At 45.8% G+C, this 19,004-nt stretch overlaps 1 protein-coding gene and 1 long non-coding RNA gene across 2 annotated transcripts in view; one reads left to right on the forward strand and one right to left on the reverse strand.

Moving 5' to 3' along the window:
- LOC144172253 (uncharacterized) overlaps positions 1–19,004 on the reverse strand; it is a 227,772-nt gene that overhangs the window by 66,459 nt on the left and 142,309 nt on the right. The gene's annotated exons all lie outside the window — the stretch shown is intronic.
- The window catches only part of LOC144155308 (testicular acid phosphatase homolog), a 30,112-nt gene that overhangs the window by 7,403 nt on the left and 3,705 nt on the right, over positions 1–19,004 (forward strand). Inside the window, exons 2-7 of the mRNA XM_077686656.1 lie at positions 3,992–4,087; positions 6,812–6,892; positions 7,295–7,447; positions 8,557–8,652; positions 9,541–9,630; positions 13,518–13,638. Coding sequence (XP_077542782.1) covers positions 3,992–4,087; positions 6,812–6,892; positions 7,295–7,447; positions 8,557–8,652; positions 9,541–9,630; positions 13,518–13,638 — 637 coding nt within the window. The remainder of the gene's footprint in view (positions 1–3,991; positions 4,088–6,811; positions 6,893–7,294; positions 7,448–8,556; positions 8,653–9,540; positions 9,631–13,517; positions 13,639–19,004) is intronic.

Here is a 19,004-nt window from a genome sequence, read left to right on the forward strand (position 1 = left end):
TCTCGTTTGTCTCTGTCTCTACTAACCTTATTTTTTTCGCGCTCTGTGTGAGTTTTTATCTTTTCAGTCTATATATATATATATATATATATATATATATATATATATATATATATATATATATATATATATATAGAGAGAGAGAGAGAGAGAGAGACAGAAATAAGGACTAGCAGTAAGAACGCCAAGGAAGGCCAGGGGGAAAGACAATGTTAGAAAGATAGAAAGTGAGAAAAACATGCTTGCCGGGTGGGATCAGAATCCAGTCCGGTGTTCTAGAGGTTGTGGGTTCGGATCCCACCCGGCGAGCGGGGTTTTCTCCACTTCCTATATTTATAACTTTTCAAAAACTATATCTGTTACTTACCACCTTTTCCCTTTTCCTTCCTTGGCTTTCTTGACTGCTAGCCCTCGTTCAACGAGCGAGCCCCTCATTTTCCATTCTGAATCGCTACATACATAGCGAGGGCCTCTGCTCTGGCAGTCTTGGTGCCATAGGTAGCTTAAGAGGGTTCAGTGCTGGTCGGCCACTCTCGAGACGTCATAGACGCTCGAGTAACAGCCCAGAGGATAAAAGAGAAGGTCCCCTTTACCCCGAGTAGTGGGAGTGGCACTGCCAACCACCCCAAGCCAGGAAACATTTACCTTAACATCAATACCCAAGAAAGTGGACGGAGCACAGCCTCGACGGTAGCGTAGTTGGTATCGCACCAGACCGGTATTCTGGAGGACACGGGCTCGGATACCACCTAGAGAAGATGTTTTTTTTCACGACTTCATTGTTTGTGTTGGTTTTTGGTTTTTCAATCTTTGTCTTCATCGCGTGAGCGCGGCAGATTTGACAGACCTTTGTGACTTCTGTAATGCGTGTTCAGTTATTTATTTTTGTATAAATTGTTAAGCCGGAGCTGTTATAGGCTAACTCGCCTGTTTTATTTCGCACATAGGCCCAGAAACGTCTCTCTCCTTCTCCTCACTTCAGCACACCCTCTCCCTTCGGGCGCCTGCTTGCATGGGGAGCTTCATATATTGATACAAGATGGCGTATATTACCCCTAAGAGATGTCTGTCTAGCAATGCATTTGTGTTTTGAAAGGAAGCTAATTTTAAGGAGATCGGTGTAAGCTAAGCGGGCTTTTCCGCGTTGTGAGTGGCACAGTGAAGATCACTTACGAAGAAGAATGGGTGGCAATGGGCGCGAACGCGGCAGCGGTAGGAGACCACCGAGCGTAAGACGGAAAACTCAACCCGTCGGAGTGGCTACAATTCCGCTGAAGGCTTCCCGCTAAAAGCTTCTGGCCAACCAGTAACCCACAAAAAGGTCCGCTGGTCATCCGCCTTCACAGAGTAGAATGACACTATTTTTTTTTCTCCGACAAATATCGTACATTTACATTATTTAAACGATTAGATGTCTTAACTTCGACAGTTACGCATTTTTGTGCAGACACAAGGTATTATACCTTTCGCGGCTTGGGCAGTCGGCAAAGAACGCGTACGCATTAAAAGCGTGATCCGCGCTGTGGCACGGCACAGTGCAGAGCGTCAAGCTTGTACTGCGCTTAGTGACAGCGCAGACGAAGTGTGGAATCAAATAGTCAAGGGTTTGACGGACGCCCTTCTGGTCGGGAGGGTACATACATTTGAGAGAGAAAGAGGGCACCGACCAAGCAATGAAAGAGAAAAAAACTTGAAAGACGTTTCGGCTCCCGCACGGGAGCCTTGTTTCGTCAGAGAGAGAGAGAGAGAGAGAGAGAGAGAGAGAGAGAGAGAGAGAGAGAGAGAGAGAGAGAGAGAGAGAGAGAGAGAGAGTCCGAAGGGGGGGTAAGTGTGAGAAGCTGTAAGTTTTAGCGTGCGGACAACCGCCGTCTTCTGGGTGTGCAATCTATCATCATCGCATCATCATCGCGTTCTTGGAGCCATGACCGCGCGAATAAGGCCTCCTACCTGGTGAGTTACAGGCTCTTGCAGTATGTGTGAAGACGCTGAGACCCACGCCGATCCTCGTAACATACAAGCTCCTAAAGAAAAGGTTCCTCAGAACAGCCCACGGGGTCTCCTGTGCAAACTACAACTTCGTATACGTAGGCGAAACAAAACGCTCTCGGCTTGAATAAGCCCATTTGGGGACAGGGTTTTTCTTCGGGAGCAAAACGACTTTTATTTTCCTATTTTCAATCAGTGGACGGTGGCTCCAAGCTTGTTAGAAGCTTTATATTTTGCAAGATGAACTCGACCGCGCCGAAATGAGGTTATCGCGGCTACGTTTGTTGTGATGAATCGTCTGATACCCAGCTTGCAGCGATGTTGTCGCGTGACGCTTGCCCGATTTTCGGAAAGACGTGTGTATGTTTGTTTGCGTGTGCGCGTGTGTGTGTGTGTGGGATAAATAATGCTCGTACATTGCAAAGGCAGGCGCAAAGGAAAAGGACAGCTGTCACGTATGCCAGAAGTTGAAAGGACTAGCCATTAGTGCCGTCATCAAATTACGCGAATTGGTACTCACATAGAATGAAAACACAACGCGATTGCCGATTTATCGAATGCCAGATGAAACATCCCTGTTATGGCCATGTGCGTGCGTAATCGATACGTGTCATGTCGCTATAACTGCTATGCAACTCTTTTGTTGATGTCGTTTAACGCCATGAATAAAATACCCGTGGTAAGTTAGCCTGCGTCTCACAGACAAGGTGGAGCATCGGAGCGTTAAGGTCCAAGTTTGGCAAAGGGAGTTTAAGCAAACAGCAAGCCGTTCCATACTGTGGGATTTTTGTTATAATAATTGCCCTATTGGGTTTCCCTCATATAAGGCTTGACGTGCCATCTTCCTGCCCTTGATCGTGCGCGACGTTCCGTATCGTGCTTGGCATTCATCGGCTCAAGCCGGTAACATCGGAATCGCCACTCAGCTATCCTCGCCTGATTCGATGTTCCGGCCGTTAACTGGCCGTCGGCACTCGAAGTGGTCCGCGCGTTGTCGGCAATAGTTCAAATGAAGCGTCGCGCATCCGCGAAGGCATTGGCTGTGAGCAGCAGCGCTTGTGCATGGCCGCGCGCTGACGCCTGATGGCGGCAGGGTGTGAAATACGAGCGAAGGCGAGACCGCCGCGCGTGCTGGCATTCAGCGGCAGCTCGTTCGTCATGCGCTCTACGCGCTGAAAAGAGCGCCTTCATTGGCGCCTTGTGGTTCTTTCATTGAGTAATCGCAGTCCCAAGGTTCGGTGCCGGGTGTCCGAACCCTTCTCCGACGAACAGCAGCGGACGGGTTGTTCTAAGCCGACGGGCCGACGCGTTCCCCGAACCGTCCCGTGGCTCGCGCAGACAGCGTATCGGGCTCGCCACACTTTTTTACAATTCAGATGCCGCCTCAAACGTTCTGAATGACGCGCGAGACGGGAGATTGTTACGACGAACGGCTTCGCCCGCCCAGTTCTGTTGCTCTGAGTGCGCCTAATTCAACTTCTCTGAATGCTTTTAAGCGAGCGGACACAAATGGTTTCACTTAGCGCCTATTGTCGCTTACGGGAATTTCACACGTGCATGTCATTTCAGGGTGACGGCAGCACCTAGCTTGGAACGCTCGGGAAAGTTTTAATCTTCCTACTCTCTGTGGCGATCGCGTGGTTCAGCTTCACCACAGTGTTCTCCTGCTACCAATTCATGTCGCCAACAAAAGTTCGGCGAATGACAGAAACGCGCGCACGATTTAAGTCAAAAATACGATGTGCGCTGTGGTACTGCAGAGTGCAGAACTTCACGCCTCCACTGCGTGATACTACAGCGCAGAGCGATATTTTCGCGAGCTCATTCGCGGGAATTTCATCGTTGGCGGCAAGGATTGGCCAATCGAATGCTTTGTGGTGAAGATGAACTGCAAGGTTGCCTTAGAGTGTTCCGACCACTTTTGCCTGCCGCTACGCCTCTTTATTAAACGAAGTCTACCCTGCAATCATATAAATACGTCTGTCTTTTTTTCTGACTCTTGCAGATGTTCCGGCATGGAGACCGGACGCCAACATCACTGTATCCCAACGACCCGAATTCGCCAAGCGACTTTCCGGAGGGACTAGGTCACATCACGCACGTACGTTATTTGGTGCATCTCTGCCTTCAACAAAGAAATAGATAAAAAAAACAATTTCTGCTGCACAGCGGCGGCTGGGTGCAAACTTGTTCGCTAAAAATAAAAAGAGTAGACATACCTTTCAGCTGAATTTATTTGCAAACACATACGCTAAAAAGCAATGGTTGAAATTTCCAGCAGCTGTTCTCGCTGTTCTTTAGTTTCGTACGAGTCGTTTCACTGTCGTGAATTTTCTCTGGATACGTCCACTCTGTTGCCTGCAACGGGGGGCGCAGCCAAGCTATCAGTTGCTGATACAGTGGAGGCACCTCGCCGCTGCGAAGTTTGAAACAATTAAATAGCGTCCTCCTTAACTCACGGGATCCCTGTTCGCGACGGACGGATCCTGGCTATTCTGCAAACGGACAAAGGAAGCAGACAAAAAAGTTTACAAATGTACGCCAGTCTTCACAGCTATGGAGCAAAAAAATTAAAGGTTTCAAACCGAGTCGTAATTAGGAAGCGAGGACTCTGCCAGAACTTTAGCTGGCACGCTTTGCCGCGAGGCAGCAAGGTAAGGCTTGCGCCATCTCCCTCTCGTCGGTCAGCGGCTCATCGAGGTCACATTACGCCCTTCCACGGCGGAGAACCGACTCGCACGTTGCGCGTCACAGCAGGCTGAGGTGGCGGCAGTGATAAATTTGTCCCCAAAGCACTTCCGACGCCTTCAGCGGTGCTTGCCTCGAAGGCGCTTTTTGTCTTTTTTCCGCGCACGCGCACAATTCCTGTCCAATCTCACGCTCTCTCCTTCTTTTTCCCATTGTCGACGGAGCGGTCGCAGCGGCATTATTGCGCGGAGACAAAGAAGCTATAAAAAGCGGCGGAGTCGGAGAAGGACAGCGGGGGGTGCAAGTTTGGCAATGGGGGCATAAATCACTCGTCGTATACGTGTCGGCCGCGACCCTCCTTAAACTTTACAGCATTATATTTCAGTAAGGCCGGAGGAGCGCGCTATTACCGCGCGTCATACGACGCCTAGAGCAACTTCCGCGGCTGCCGTCACCCCCGCATGCAAGACGAGACGCGTCCAGTGCAGTGCAAGCGCCTTCTTTGTCGCTTCGTTGCATCGAAGACCCTCGCTCTACGCACATCCCGATGACGAGGCCACGGACTGTCGGGTGAAACAAGCCCCTCGCGTACTATTGCCGACACCCCTGTGCTGCGAGTGGCAGGAATCGACGCATCCTTTAACCGAACTATTGCTGATGTACAACAAACAGAAACGAGACTGAACTGCCGGTAGTTCGTAGCTGAGGTTCGAATGGTGGACGAAATGATGCAAAACTCTCGGGGTTGTCACACTTAACACTTCCCGCTAGTGCGTGAATGCCTACGTTTTCTTTCTTGCTTGATTGTTTTCACTCAGTTGGTATTTTTACTTGTGCATCTAATTTATCCTTAGTTCATCTACAGCCGCGAACATTTAGTAATGCGGGTTAACCTGCGGCTGAATTCACGGAACAGTTTTTATTTACAGCAGCGTATATGCTGCGTCCTGCAGGGGGTACCAATTCTACCAATTCCCAGGATGTAACCGGAATGCCGTGGGAATTTGCCTCCAAGTTTAGCCTAAATTGAGCTTAGGAGCAGCGAATAGTGGTCACAGTTACCATGAGATGGCCTAATGTTTCGCTGTCTTCGTGAGACATACACCCGAAGACAAGATCCCACGGTTTAGATTCACCTCAATGCCCGAAAGTGACCAATCCATACCGCCAACAAAGAAAACTGAGTGAGTGACAGCAACATGCATACCATTCCACTCAAAAATGAGACTCTACGCTGTGGCGCTGCGCAACGCAGAACGTTACGCTTGCAGTGGTGATGGCGCAGCGCATACCGAACTTTTGGGCCACATCGTATGCCCGACGTCGTCATTCGCGGAAATTTAGATGTTGGCTGCATGGACTGGGCACTCTAGTGCATTCTGGTGAAGTTGAACCGCATGATTGTCTTAGAGCGTAGATTGCTTCCTAATCGTGTAAGAGAACACGCACGAAACCATCTAGAGGTGATCTATACCCCCTACTCTTCCTTCGCTCAACAGTTCGCTGTATGCCTGCTGCCGGGTCGAGAACCTTTTGCGTCATGCGGTGTCATTATCTAGATAGGAGTTAGCTTAAAGGAAACCGCAAAAGAGGTGTGACATAGCGCATATAAATGATATATAATAAAAAAGTAAATTCATCTTCAAATGATGGTGTACGATTGTAACTCTAAAATATCGGCAAGGTATCGGACGAGAATTTCTGAAACGATATGAATGACAGCCAATTTCTTTGAAAGGTTCCGTTACAAAGACAAGTTTTTAAGTAGGTGGACTATGAGTAACAATTAAAACAAAAACCAGGTACCCCTCCGTCTAACGGCAACGATGGTTGAACTCGAAGCTTTCTCGTGAGGAATTATATTTTGTTGTCGTATGAGTTTGGACTGAGTTTCGACCATGTCGAAATGGAGCAATCGGATAGACACCGGCCAGGCTCGATTCCTTCCACTGAAACGTTTTTTTTTTCTTTCACTTCACCCACGATCATTCATCATCATCGTCAGAGAAAGTTGGCTTTCCTGCAGGGCGTTTTTGCGTTGCAGACGACATCAGTGAGCTTTAAAAAGGTGGCTGAACAAAAAGTGCGCCACGTTTCGGGGCAAAAAAAAGTGAAATGATTGCTGATCTCCTTTCAGAAAGGTAAAAATGACCAGTACAACCTTGGCCGGTATCTCAGGACGAAATACGAAGACTTCTTGACGTATGATCCCAGCGAAGTAAGTTTGCTTACATTGTCATCTGCTAAATACACTTCGTTGTTCGCATGGGCTAAGAGGGAGGGAGGGGGGGGGGGGAGTGCTGAAAGAAATATTGTGTTCTTGAAAGGAAGGGGGCGGGAAAAATGGTGGTCTATGCCGTTTATGTTACTGTCGCGGTTGTTGCTGTAAGCGCAGCTACAGGCAACTGTATGCGCTACACCCGACGGAAAACCGTTAGGTTGCCTTGCCATTTGATTAGAGCCTAAGCAGTGAATGACTGAATAGAAAGCGTGAGTGAGATCTCGCCTAATCAAAAAAGTACAGGTCTTGTTACAGTCTTTGATCGCCACGCACACGCCCTGATGTTTATCATTTACGGTGACTTTATGTGAGCGTAGAACTTGCGTTCTCTGCGACCAGATGCGCGCGAGGAGCTCTGGCCGAGACAGATGCCTGGAGAGCATCCAGACCAACCTGTACGGCCTCTACCCACCACGGGACAAGAAAGTGTGGAACAGCGAGGTGGACTGGCAGCCCATTCCCATTCAAACCATGCCCGTCGACTTGGATGGCGTGAGTGCAGCATTCAGAACGTCTAGTTCCCGCATTCAGAACGTCTAGTGTCGCAGATCTACCCCGATAGTGGGATAGGGAGGGGCCCGAACGAGAGATGTTTGTCTTGGCGATGACAGTCACTACGCGCACGTTAGGCGAACGAATAGTTCAACACAAGCGCATAAAAAGTTTTATTAGAGCATCACAAGAAATAATAAAAGGTAAAGCAGCAAGGGACTTACTTGGAAAAAAAAAACGAGAGCTAGTAAATAAATCTAAAACAACAAGAAAGTTTGTTTCGTTGCGAATCTCGCCCCAATGCGACATCGGTGCCCAATTTCCTTCGATTTCTTATATGTTTCTAGGGTCCTGATTGTTTGCAAGGTGTTGTCAGGCTTTTACAGCGACCCTTTAGCACGCCCTTACCGCATCTCTTCAGCGCGTTCCTGGTTTTCACCCTGGCGGCTCTCCTTTGCTCTGAAAACGAGAGTCAGGTTTATATTTCTACCCCTAATGAATTTATTATTTCTCCTCAAGGCTTGTTTATATTTTCGCGTGATTTAAACGACATATAGGGGGATAGACTAATAGCTATTTTACGGCAGTTCTCAAAAAAAGCTATTGCTTTTAATATTTCTCACTGAAGAATTTTGCACGAACCCCAAGAGGCACAAGCGATCTTTTACTCAGCGTATACACTGACGGTACTGAACTAAAGCATCGTTTTTTTTATATAATAGCATTTAGTCATGATATAATTTAATACAAATATATCTGGTTTGAAGTTCCCGCGTATTTTTAATAAAACAGATTCTAATTCGGCGCTTGCCTTCGGCATGTGCTTTCCAATCGGCTTGATCGTTGCACAGAGTAAACCAGAACCAGGCACTTCATATCTGCTCTTTCTGGGATTCACCCCATAGCTAGCGACTCATTTGACTTCCGTAGAGGACAAATATTGCGGGACCCGCTGTAATAACCGAAATGAGAGTGGTTGTTGCATATAAAACAATGTACCTACCAGGCCGGTTATATTCAGCCTGAATGCGCTGTTGTCCACTTCCACGAAAAGTGGGCGTGCGATCGCGCAGAAATGTGAACGCTTCGTTCCTAAATTTGTATTACAGCTGCTGTACGAAGATGCAATTTGTCCGAGAGATGATGAAGAGCTCGAACGCATCCGCGAGTCGCCAGAAGGCAAGCATGTCATGGAAAGCAACGCGGTGAGTTGTGCGAGGCGTTTGTGCTACAATTTCACACCACGGAGCTCCTCGCTCTTGAACCTCATGACGCTTAATCGAACCGTTTACATACTCTAAGTTTCGTGTTTTACGTATTTTCCGGAACGTTCGCAAACAGTGTGGGAACCTTTCGACGCGACAGAGTCACCCTTAGCATTTAAGTAGTTATGAAAATGTGTTGGTAGTGCATAAAATGCAGGTCGCGATTTATGCTCGCAAATGTATTTTGCAACATCCGTAGGTATAAAGCTAACAAAACACCGAAAGGTATACTTTGCGAAAGGGAAAAACAATCTGTCTTTGTGGGTTTTCTTGACCATGGAAACAATCTTATGCACGAAAATGTATTAATGCCATGTTTGAGTCGCTTTTCTGGGCCTTTGGGAGAACACAGCATTTAGATGGGAAATGACTGGAGCCCGCTTTAAACGCAGCCATAAGACGGCACATATATAGCAACCTGCACAGTTTTTTTTCTGCGGCCACACAGCTGCAACTAGTTCCAAAGGTTTCATTGTCTTAGTTAACTTTGGGATTCCTCTATTTATTTAGAAAAAAAAACAGTTAGTTGAGCCCATGAAGACTTTGTTATTCAACGTTTTCAACCATAAAAAAGGAGGTCATCGCACATCATCCGTCACATGTTGGGTTTCTTTACCGGCCCCATGTGTGCGCAAAATGCGTTGATTTTCTTGTGGGCGATGCTGTATAGCTTGTTGTCGCGATTAATACGAACGACATCCAGTTTTCACCGGAATAAAATGAATTACAAGGGCGAGTGTCAAGAGACAGTAGGCTTGATAAGGACGTATAGGCACATCATGGGTTGCAATGCCGGGGGGGATCATTTTTTTTTTTTTTTTTTTGCAGAATTTGATGAGGACGCTTCAGCAACTCTCTGGGAAAAAAATGACGGATTGGGTCAGCGTCCGGGATCTGCTGGATACGTTGACCATTGAGGTAAGCAAGGCGCTGAACGAAATGCATGAAGGATTTGTTTAGACGTGATAAAAATTGCCGTTGCGAATCGATCATTGTTATGCTAAAGAAATCAGCAGACAAACAGCTAGAATGATTCATTCCCTCTGATGATGAAAAACGAATCGCCCGTGTGTCGAGATTTTGGCGTGCGAGCGGCGATAAAGAGTCATAGCTTATATAAATTAATCCTTATTTTGGCACTGGGGCCCGCCTCTTAGCCCAGGTTGTCTCTTTGGGGCGTGTAAGCCCATTCTGAATTTTTGAACCAATTCAGTGACTAAACATATGTTAATTCCTTTGCGGGGATAATATTAAACTTATCGGTCGAATGCTTTTTATGCTGCCTGCACGACTGCATTGTGCACGCCGTTCCGAACAATTCATTGTTAAACCTGTTGGAAGGTAGTGAGTCGATTGACTTTTTTTTTAAATTTGGTTTCTATAGAGCTCGTATTTATAACGCTCTAGTTAAGGTTAGCAGGGCCCACAACAAATAATTCGAGCTTCAGCATGACAACTTAACCTTCAACAAGAAACCCTGGGTGCATAATTACTCGGCGCGAAAGATCATCGAGTGAAGCGCGTAGCGGTGTTCTCAACGTAAAAACTTGGCAAACTCAACTTCGTTGCTGTCTCCACATTCACAGATATAAGTAACGTTATTATCAAACGCGATTCCTTATTCCATCTAGCCACTCGTCTTCCTGTACGTCATTCTTTGAACTGAAATATGGTTAAACTCATCTGTTCTAGACTCCGAAATTCTTCCTTCCCTCACTAATTTTGTATTTTTCGCAAAATATCAACCAGATAGCCTACGGGGCGGGATTGTCATAACGGCCACAGATCTTTGACTCCATTGCTCCCGTGTAAACGTTTTAGGCCCACTTGAAATTATTTGGCTTTGTTGCAATGCTTAATTACCACAAGTTTTAATTGGAATCCGCTATCGCCCCCCAAGCGCTGACGATTACTTCATATCGCTTATTCACGATTTTTAAGACCCATTAACAAATACTTGTCCGCACGATCATTTTTTTCATCGGTTGTTTTATCTTCCCGTCTATCCACTGCACTGAACTATCCTTCACTTTGGTCAATAATAACGCTGCATCTGGATCCGTAAGCACTCGCCTAACTTCCGGGCTACCGAAAATTGTAACGCACCTCACCCGCTTCACATACCATTACTCGAACATCCTCGACGTAATCACAGCCCATATGCCACGTTTTCGTCTGCTATACGCCATGCACAGTAAAAAGAAAATCACGGCAAATCACTCAACAGTTGCGTTGCACATGCAATACTGGCGTTAGACGTCGGTGCCCCGCCAATAACGACGCGCGTGCGCTGGGCTTGCTTCCTCTGCTATGACGTCAATGCTCCGCCTATCTCGATTTTCCTTCCTCCCTGCGCTCCGGCTTCTTGATGTCATTTGTATAACTCGGTTACCTCCCCCTCCCAGGCAGACAGATTCAAACCACTCCAACAACACCCAATCCAGCTTCCCACATTTCAGCGTTTCCGCGTGCCTGGCGTTGAGGTCGTTGCCCAATGAGAGTTGACAGTTTCAAGGTCATTGGTCGATGGCACGAGAAAGATGGTGAAGTAGCCTAGGAGCTTTTCACGCTAAAAGAAAAAAAAAGAGAAAGCCTTACACTTTACCATAAAAGTGATTGCACCATCATCGCTCGCATACCCAACCACTTTTCCTACAGCTTCATACCGAACCTTTTTCTCCGCTCCGTCGAATCGAATTGAAAAAATCTATGGGTTCGAAATGCAGCGTTTAAATATTACCTACATCCCCACTATCATATTTAATAATAGACTGCAATCTCCATGGTTAAACACCGCACTAAACGACTACATAACAGGTAAAATAAGACAATTAAAGTAATAAACGACTAAATAAATAACTAAATGTATTTTTATTGCTTAAACATTCGAATTTCCAGCTTGTTTGATTTTGCTTCTTCATTGCACTGTACCAAAGAAGGCTGGGGCCTCTGTCAGGCTTTGTAGCGTTTAGTCGCAGCCTGCCTCCTCGTGCTTCTGAGGAAATTTGCGCTGCTGACCACGAAGTCGCGGGTTCGATTCCCGGCCGCGGCGCCCGCTTTTCTGATGGAGGCGAAAAGCAAAAACGCCCGTGTGTACGAGATTTCGGCGCACGTTAAAGATCCCCAGGTGGTCAAAACTAATCCGGAGCCCTCCATTACGGCGCGCCTCATCGCCTGTGTTGCGTCGGCGCGTTCAACCATACAATCAATCAAACTTCTGAGGAAATAAAATCTTTGAAAGAGCGCCGATTTCGAACTGCTAACATTTGTGCGCCTAAGATCACGTGGGAAAATGAATATAACACATTGCTGATCAACGCTAAACAAAATTTCTTTTCCACTGTTTTCCCTTCAGTCCTGAAGGATGACCATAAGTGCTTTTGGAACATGATTAAGCCAGATCTGTTGAACCAAATTTATTTCTGGGACAACTGCCCTATCATATTCAAAGTGTCAAGTTTTGCCCTCACGTATAGCTAACGTGACAGGATCATTGTCGAACTCGAATGCTATAGGAACTGAGGACATCAATGCTAAAATTCTGAACAATACTAAACACATCAGTGACTTGATACAAGATAAAAACGAGCGTATCGGAAGGTCCCTACGTTTTTCAAAGCGACCGATCTTCATCTAACTATCGTCCAATTTGTATTCTCGGTGTATGCTATAACATTAAGAAACATGTATTGTATTCCCACAGTTTCCGTCCTATCATCTGCAAACTTCTTTCATCCAAATCAGCACAGTTTTTTGCAAAGGCCTATTTTGTGATAACTTGCCCTCTTTTCTGTGACTGCCTCCTCACTTATTTTCACGGTAACATCTCCGTCGACGCCGTCTTCATGGACTTGGAAATGACACCAATTAAGTACCCCGCGTCCGCCTTATGCCCAAACTTTGGCGCTTAATCCTTTACCAGGCTGTTCTTGATGGACTATAAAATGTCTTACCCCAGCTTAATCCTTTATCCGGCTGTTCTTGATGGACTATAAAATGTCTCACCCTACCGATAATAGTTTGTCTACGTTAATTCGCACCCTTACTGTTTATCCCGTTCGTTGTGGGGTCCTCCTGCGGACCATTACTCTCGCTAATCTAAATTAATGACCTACATCACTCTTGCTAATCTAACATCCGTCTTTTTTGCAGACGATTGCGTAATTTACAGTCCCATCCTAACCTAACCATCCTAAGATACCGCTATCTTATCAGTGAACATATTTAATATCCAAGAATGGGGCTGGATCTAGATAATCAAAATTAAAGTTTGCACCCACTACTTTTGACCAACCAACGTCGTAGTTACATGAACCCGTCCGGTTCCTTTATTAATGCTGCAATATCTGACAGTTACCATAATATCTGTGCAGTAGGCCCCGTTCGTACTGGTGTCGGAACTGTCGTGATATGTTTAAATTCTGATGTCACCTCACGTCTCAGCCAACCGAATTGCGCGAAATGCCGTTTCTTACGCCTATAGTCATGGTATGGCTGTTGCGCCAGCAGCCTGGACGTAGCATAAAAATAGAAAACGCCAGGACGAGCGCTAACAGGATCGGCGCTAGTGAATGCGGCCCGCACAATGTCTTCCGATTATTTAGTGCTTCGCTGGAGCCTGCAGATAATCGGGCCCTGATAAGAGCGCTCGAGGAGGGATTGGTTTCGAGGCGAATGATGTAGTCAGTGTTGGTGCAAATGTTAGCCTGCAGGCGTAAAAACGCGTAAAAGGCTACGACTTCGTCTATCTCTCTCTCGTGCACTTACCCGACCGCCGTTCATTTCTCATTTCTCCTTGTCCACAGAGGAACCGTAATCTGAAGATCCCTGACTGGGCCCTCCCGCTGTGGGGCAACATGACTAGGGTGGCTAAATACACCACCATACTCAACTACAACAGCACCCTGCACAACAGGTTCCGCGCAGGTAAGCTACATTGCTACTGAATTGCTCCTTACATATGCTATAGTGCCGTCGAGGACAAAACTCCCAACTGAAGTCCTGGTATGGCGCGCCATACGAAATTGCTGCGGCCGCAACAGCACCACCATCACGACAAAAGGAAGGCTATCACGGAAAGCTGTCGTTTAATTTTGAGTCAAGCGTTTGCTTCTTTTTATTAAACATGGAAACAACCGGCTCAAAAAATTTATATATGAAGTTACGGCGTCCTACTTCATTAGCTAAAATGGCTATCAAGCATTTTTAGTTGTCATGTATCAGGACTTGTAGACTGGACAGAACTGTGGTCACAACGTAACGTGAAGTTCTCCGTGTAGCCTGAAGGTTTTGCGGAAGTCTCAAATACAAAATTTTTGTATAACTTGAAGATATAAGCTTTTTACTTTTTAAATGACTTAACTGAATGACTTTAGGCTAACTTGATGAATATCTTGCGTCTTGATGTAATATTATCGCTCAAAGTTACCTTGACATCAAGTCGTGGGCGCAGGTGTGCTGGTAACCCCACTAGCTCTAACCTCACCTGTTAATTTAGATAATTTTTTCAGCTAAACTCAACCTGAGTCTTCCTGTTGAGGTTGAGGTCCGCTAAGGCGATCCACCTCAACATCGGTTGAACGCCATAGACTGTGCACGAACTTCACGTGAAAAGGCGCGTTACTCTAACCTCCAGCAGAAAATTATTTTTAAGGTAATTTAGGTTATACTCCAATACGTAATTTTCTTTATGTATGTAAAACAGGAAACTCAACAACTTACCTCAGGGGCTGACATTTGCCAGGCAGAACTGCCTAAAAAAAACTGTCTAAAATTGGGAAAACCTTTTCTTGATAACCATTCTTGATAACCATTCTAGCCTTGATAACCATTCTAGGATTTGTTTATGTGTCGCGCTACAGGATTGCAGAAGGGCCAGTTGACACGTGGCACTTGAAAGGAAAGACAGGACAAAAGAAAGCATTCACACTACACAAACGCAGCGCAGTTTATTGTCGCAGAAAAACATGTACAATAAAGCTAGAAAGAAGGGGTAAAATTGTAATGGCAGAGCGCAACAACATGCCATCTGATGCGCCTGGAAACAGCGTCAAACAGCATGACAAGTGTAGAAAATCCCAAGAAGCGATATCAACGGTTCACTAACGGACGCGTTTAGGAACCGGAAAATATGTTATGTTTATTCTGTCTCAGCTTTCCTGCTAGTTTTTCTGCCGCAATAAGACACGCTGAGTTGTTCATAAGCGCTTTTGTGGGGCAAATCTCTTCTTTAGTCTCATTTCCGCGCTGTTTTCCTACGAAGTGCCATGAGATCGTCGAACGCGTAAGCCATAGCACGAACCCCCGCAACGTTATCATGGATATGGTTCGTAACAGTGTTCCGCTCAGATGGAAGCGATGGGGCGCCGGAGCTTTTAGTTCATACAGTTTGCCTGCTAGGCTATTGCAAAAGAGTTTTCGGTACAAGTAAGCAGAGGATTCCAGGTTTTGAAGATGTATAAACACTGCACGCTAGGTTTTAGAGGGTGTCGCAACAGCAACTGAGCCACTTTAAAACCTTTGCTGAGTATACCGCCCGCTCAGTTGGGCACACATTTTGTGCGGAGGTCGCGTTTCATGATATAATTTTTTGACACCAAGGTTGGGGCTGCACTGAAGTGGTTATATTTAGAAGTCGAATGAAAATAATTATCGATTGTGGAAACACCGGCCTCAATGGCTGGTAAACGAATGATGCAGTAATACGGCTGATCTTCGTTTTAGCCAAATCGAAAAGTTTGTGAAAGTTAAAGCGTTTTGTTTTATCGAGGATTATCGGCGTTGGTTCACTGTTGGAAGCTTCCGAGGTTACCTTAAGAGAAATATTTCTTATTTGATTTGTCAGTAACTGAAGAAATTCAATAAAGATTCTTGATGTCAAACAAATTATAACATAAAATTCAACGTTAATGAAAGTTAGAGGGCAGTCAAACGAGAGGCTTTTATAAAAAAAAAAGGTTTAAAGGGGCTAAGTTCATTTTGCAACACCTTGTAGTTGTAAATGGTTAAGAATAATATATGCACAAGGGAATCAAGGGATCGTACTTAAAAGGGACCATGCAGACAAAAAACACGTTTGGTTGATTTGAAAGACTGCCTCATTAGAATAACACTGACACCACTTTGAACGCAAACTTCACTCAAATGGGCTATATAATTAGGAAAAAAAGAGAATGGCCAAGCAACCAACTAGCTAATTTCCCGCACCAGAATGTATGACGTATTATGGGCAGCTGTGCGATTGGCTGAGGCCGGCAAAAGCAAACCCAAGTTAGGCAGCGCTTATAAGCTTGCAGAACGAGCTATTTTGCTCTTAAATGTGATGCATATTCGTTTTATAACGGTAAGAATGGTGTGGGTACGAAAGTACACGTAAACATAGAGGCATCTTTGCCTGCTGCTGTTGGCACTGCGCGCACTATGCTTGTTATAGCTGCGCAACAATCCGGCGCTTTCGGGTGAGCTCACACGACACTGGCCATTGGCGTAAGCGACATTGTCTTACGTTACCCTGTTGGTCCAGCATACCCAATGTTTCGGGAAACGATTACTACCAACCGAAACAAAAACAAGCAGGTTCAAATACAGTCAGAAACAAAGCGAGTGCGGACAGCGACCCTGACGGTATGGTGGCGCCATCCAGGGGGATTGACCATACAGAAGGCGTTTCGGAGTTAGCTGCAGGCTAAACAGCGCACTAACGTTCGCTTGAACACTTGCTCTTGATACGCCATCGCATACGTCACGAAGAACATGATTTAGCGGAAGAATCAAAATTTTGGCTTAAATTGTTTGATTTCTCAGTGAATAAAGCATTGTTTGCTGCCAGACAAGCGCTGGGGACACTATAAAACACCAAATCTTTCAAATAAAACAAAATTGTATTTTGTCTGCATGTCCCCTTTAAGGAAAAATAGTTTGCTTGGATGGCTCATAACTAAAGATCCCGTTTTCTTTTGTGTCGAAGCAGTACCGTGCTTGGTAGGTTTTCCCGCCTGTAATGAGCCGGTAGAAAATACGACAAAGTTTTTATTTTCGTCGATGCTTCAATATCTGAACATATGTTTCATTGTCATCTTCAAAAATGGCCGTCAACAGAACTATTTCAATAGGTGAAGTGTATGCCGAATTTGGACATGCAATGGCAGCAGCAGAAGGCTCACTTTGTGTCGTTTTCATTAAAAAAAAAAAGAGAGTTAAAGAATCTCCGCTGAATTAAAACAACGAACACTGTAACGGTTGCTCGTCGCCCATGTCATTCCTGAAATCATAAAAAGTGTAGAATTTTGATACGCATACGTAACAGGATCCTGTTTAGGCATCTCGTGGCCTTCTCGAAATTACGGGGGAAGTTGTTGGTCACTCTAAAATTAGCGTTCTACGGAAGGAATGGTTAACCAGCAGCAGCACTGCTGCAGCGAATAGCAGAAGCTAAATTAGAGCGGGAGTCACGCTCGGTGCGACAGCACTTTAGAGCTCATGAGAGGAGCTGAAGCACCATCAACGATAGGCACGCAGATACCACAAGTTAACATCTCCTTAATAGATAAGCGTCGTTCGCCTTCTTTTTACTCCGTTTTTCTGTGTAGTTCACTCGGTTTTTTCCCCCTGCCTTTACCATTACGCCGTTAACACCGTTTACCGTTAACACCGTTACGCCCTTCCAACGACTTGGCGTAATGGTGTTTGCATAACTGACATTGTTTGAGGGGGCACAGCAGTGATTACGGTTAAATTAAGGGGAAGAGGCCAATAAGTGTTTATCGAGTTGTACTAGGGCTGGGCTTGACGACAGTATGTGCTGGTGGCGTGTCACAAACCCTCCTAAGCAGGTTTCTCTGCCTCGACAAAACCGGTTTCAGGTATAGAAAAAAAAATTAGCAGTGGCTTAGCTCGGCTATGCCAGGATATACATAGCGTGAGCTAAGGTTCAGCACCCGTACTCCAATTGGATTGGATTTCAATCCAACACAATCCAATTTAATCCAATCCAATCCAATCCAATCAAAATCAAATGCAATCCAAGCCAAACCAATCCAATCCAATCCAATACGATCCGATCCGATCCAAACCAATCCAATGCTTCTCGCGCTTGCGCAGAACGGCCCTTCACGGCACACGCGAAACCGCTCAACCTCGGCCAATGAAGCTTACGCTACAAAAATCGCACAAAAAGGAGGCTAGGGCTTTCATATTGTAAGATGGCTTATATTGCCCCCAAAAGAATGACTTCCCAGCAATGCATTGATATTTAGACGTGAAGCACCTCTAAAAAATCGGTGCAAGCTTGGGTTTTGTAAGCTGGCTTTCTCAGATTGCATGTTGTGCAGGGAAGCATGGCCATGCACGTAGAGAGTGCGATTACAGAAAAGAACTGTTGTTGATTCCTCTGTTATAGGAATCGGTAAAACACGGAAGTGAGATGTGCAGCGAAATCTGCAGCTCAGCATTATTTGCGGGTCGGCGGCTGTCTTGTGGGTGTGCTTGGTGAGCGACGTCATAATGGCGGGTCGCTTCGGCAAAGGTGTACTAGTATAATGCCCGTGACGGATATGACGTGAGTGAAATCTTGGTGTATCCCGGAATAAAACACTTTCGTGTTAAAATATAAAACCCGAAAACGAACAACCCGAAGTATAGGGTACTCTTTAATACTAAAGGTTGCTTCCCCCAAGAAGACCCTGTGTGCAGGGGTGCACCCTTTACAGGCCGCTTGCTTCGTTGTACTGGCGTCACTTCCGTGACGGATATGACGTAAGTGAAATCTTCGTGAATCCCGGAATAAAACACTTTCGTGTTAAAAAATGATCGCCATACCGCACTGCAGAAGTAGATGTCCAGCGAAGCTGTTGTAAACCACTCATGGGGGAGGGTATGAAATGTTTCTCGTCGTCTCGACGAGCTTGTAGCTTTCGCTCTGCTTCAAACTGGCGGCAAATGCTGGGTACTACCTAGCCTGACGTATGCGCTAGGCGTGTTGGGCAAAAACTGCTCTATTTAGTGAAACTAGTCCTGTTTACCCTTCAAACATAATCTGAAAACATAACATTTACCAGGAACACATGACAGCGGGTTCGGAGGGGGGCCCATTGTTCACAGGAACCTCATCACCCATAATGCCGTTGGTTTCAATGCTTGCTTTGTGGTTTTTTTAAAACAAATTTTGAGCTGTATGCTGTACGCCTGATTAGCCGGACGCATTCGCTCGGCGTCTTAGGTGAGAACTGCTGGGTCATGCCGGGGTTTTTGTTTGCGACAGGAAATTGTCCGACCAACTTCAGGCTGACAGCTGC

This window comes from Haemaphysalis longicornis, unplaced genomic scaffold (genome assembly GCF_048455015.1).
Source record: "Haemaphysalis longicornis isolate Haplotype H1 unplaced genomic scaffold, Haemaphysalis longicornis Haplotype H1 scaffold_1, whole genome shotgun sequence".
Lineage (NCBI taxonomy): Eukaryota > Metazoa > Arthropoda > Arachnida > Ixodida > Ixodidae > Haemaphysalis > Haemaphysalis longicornis.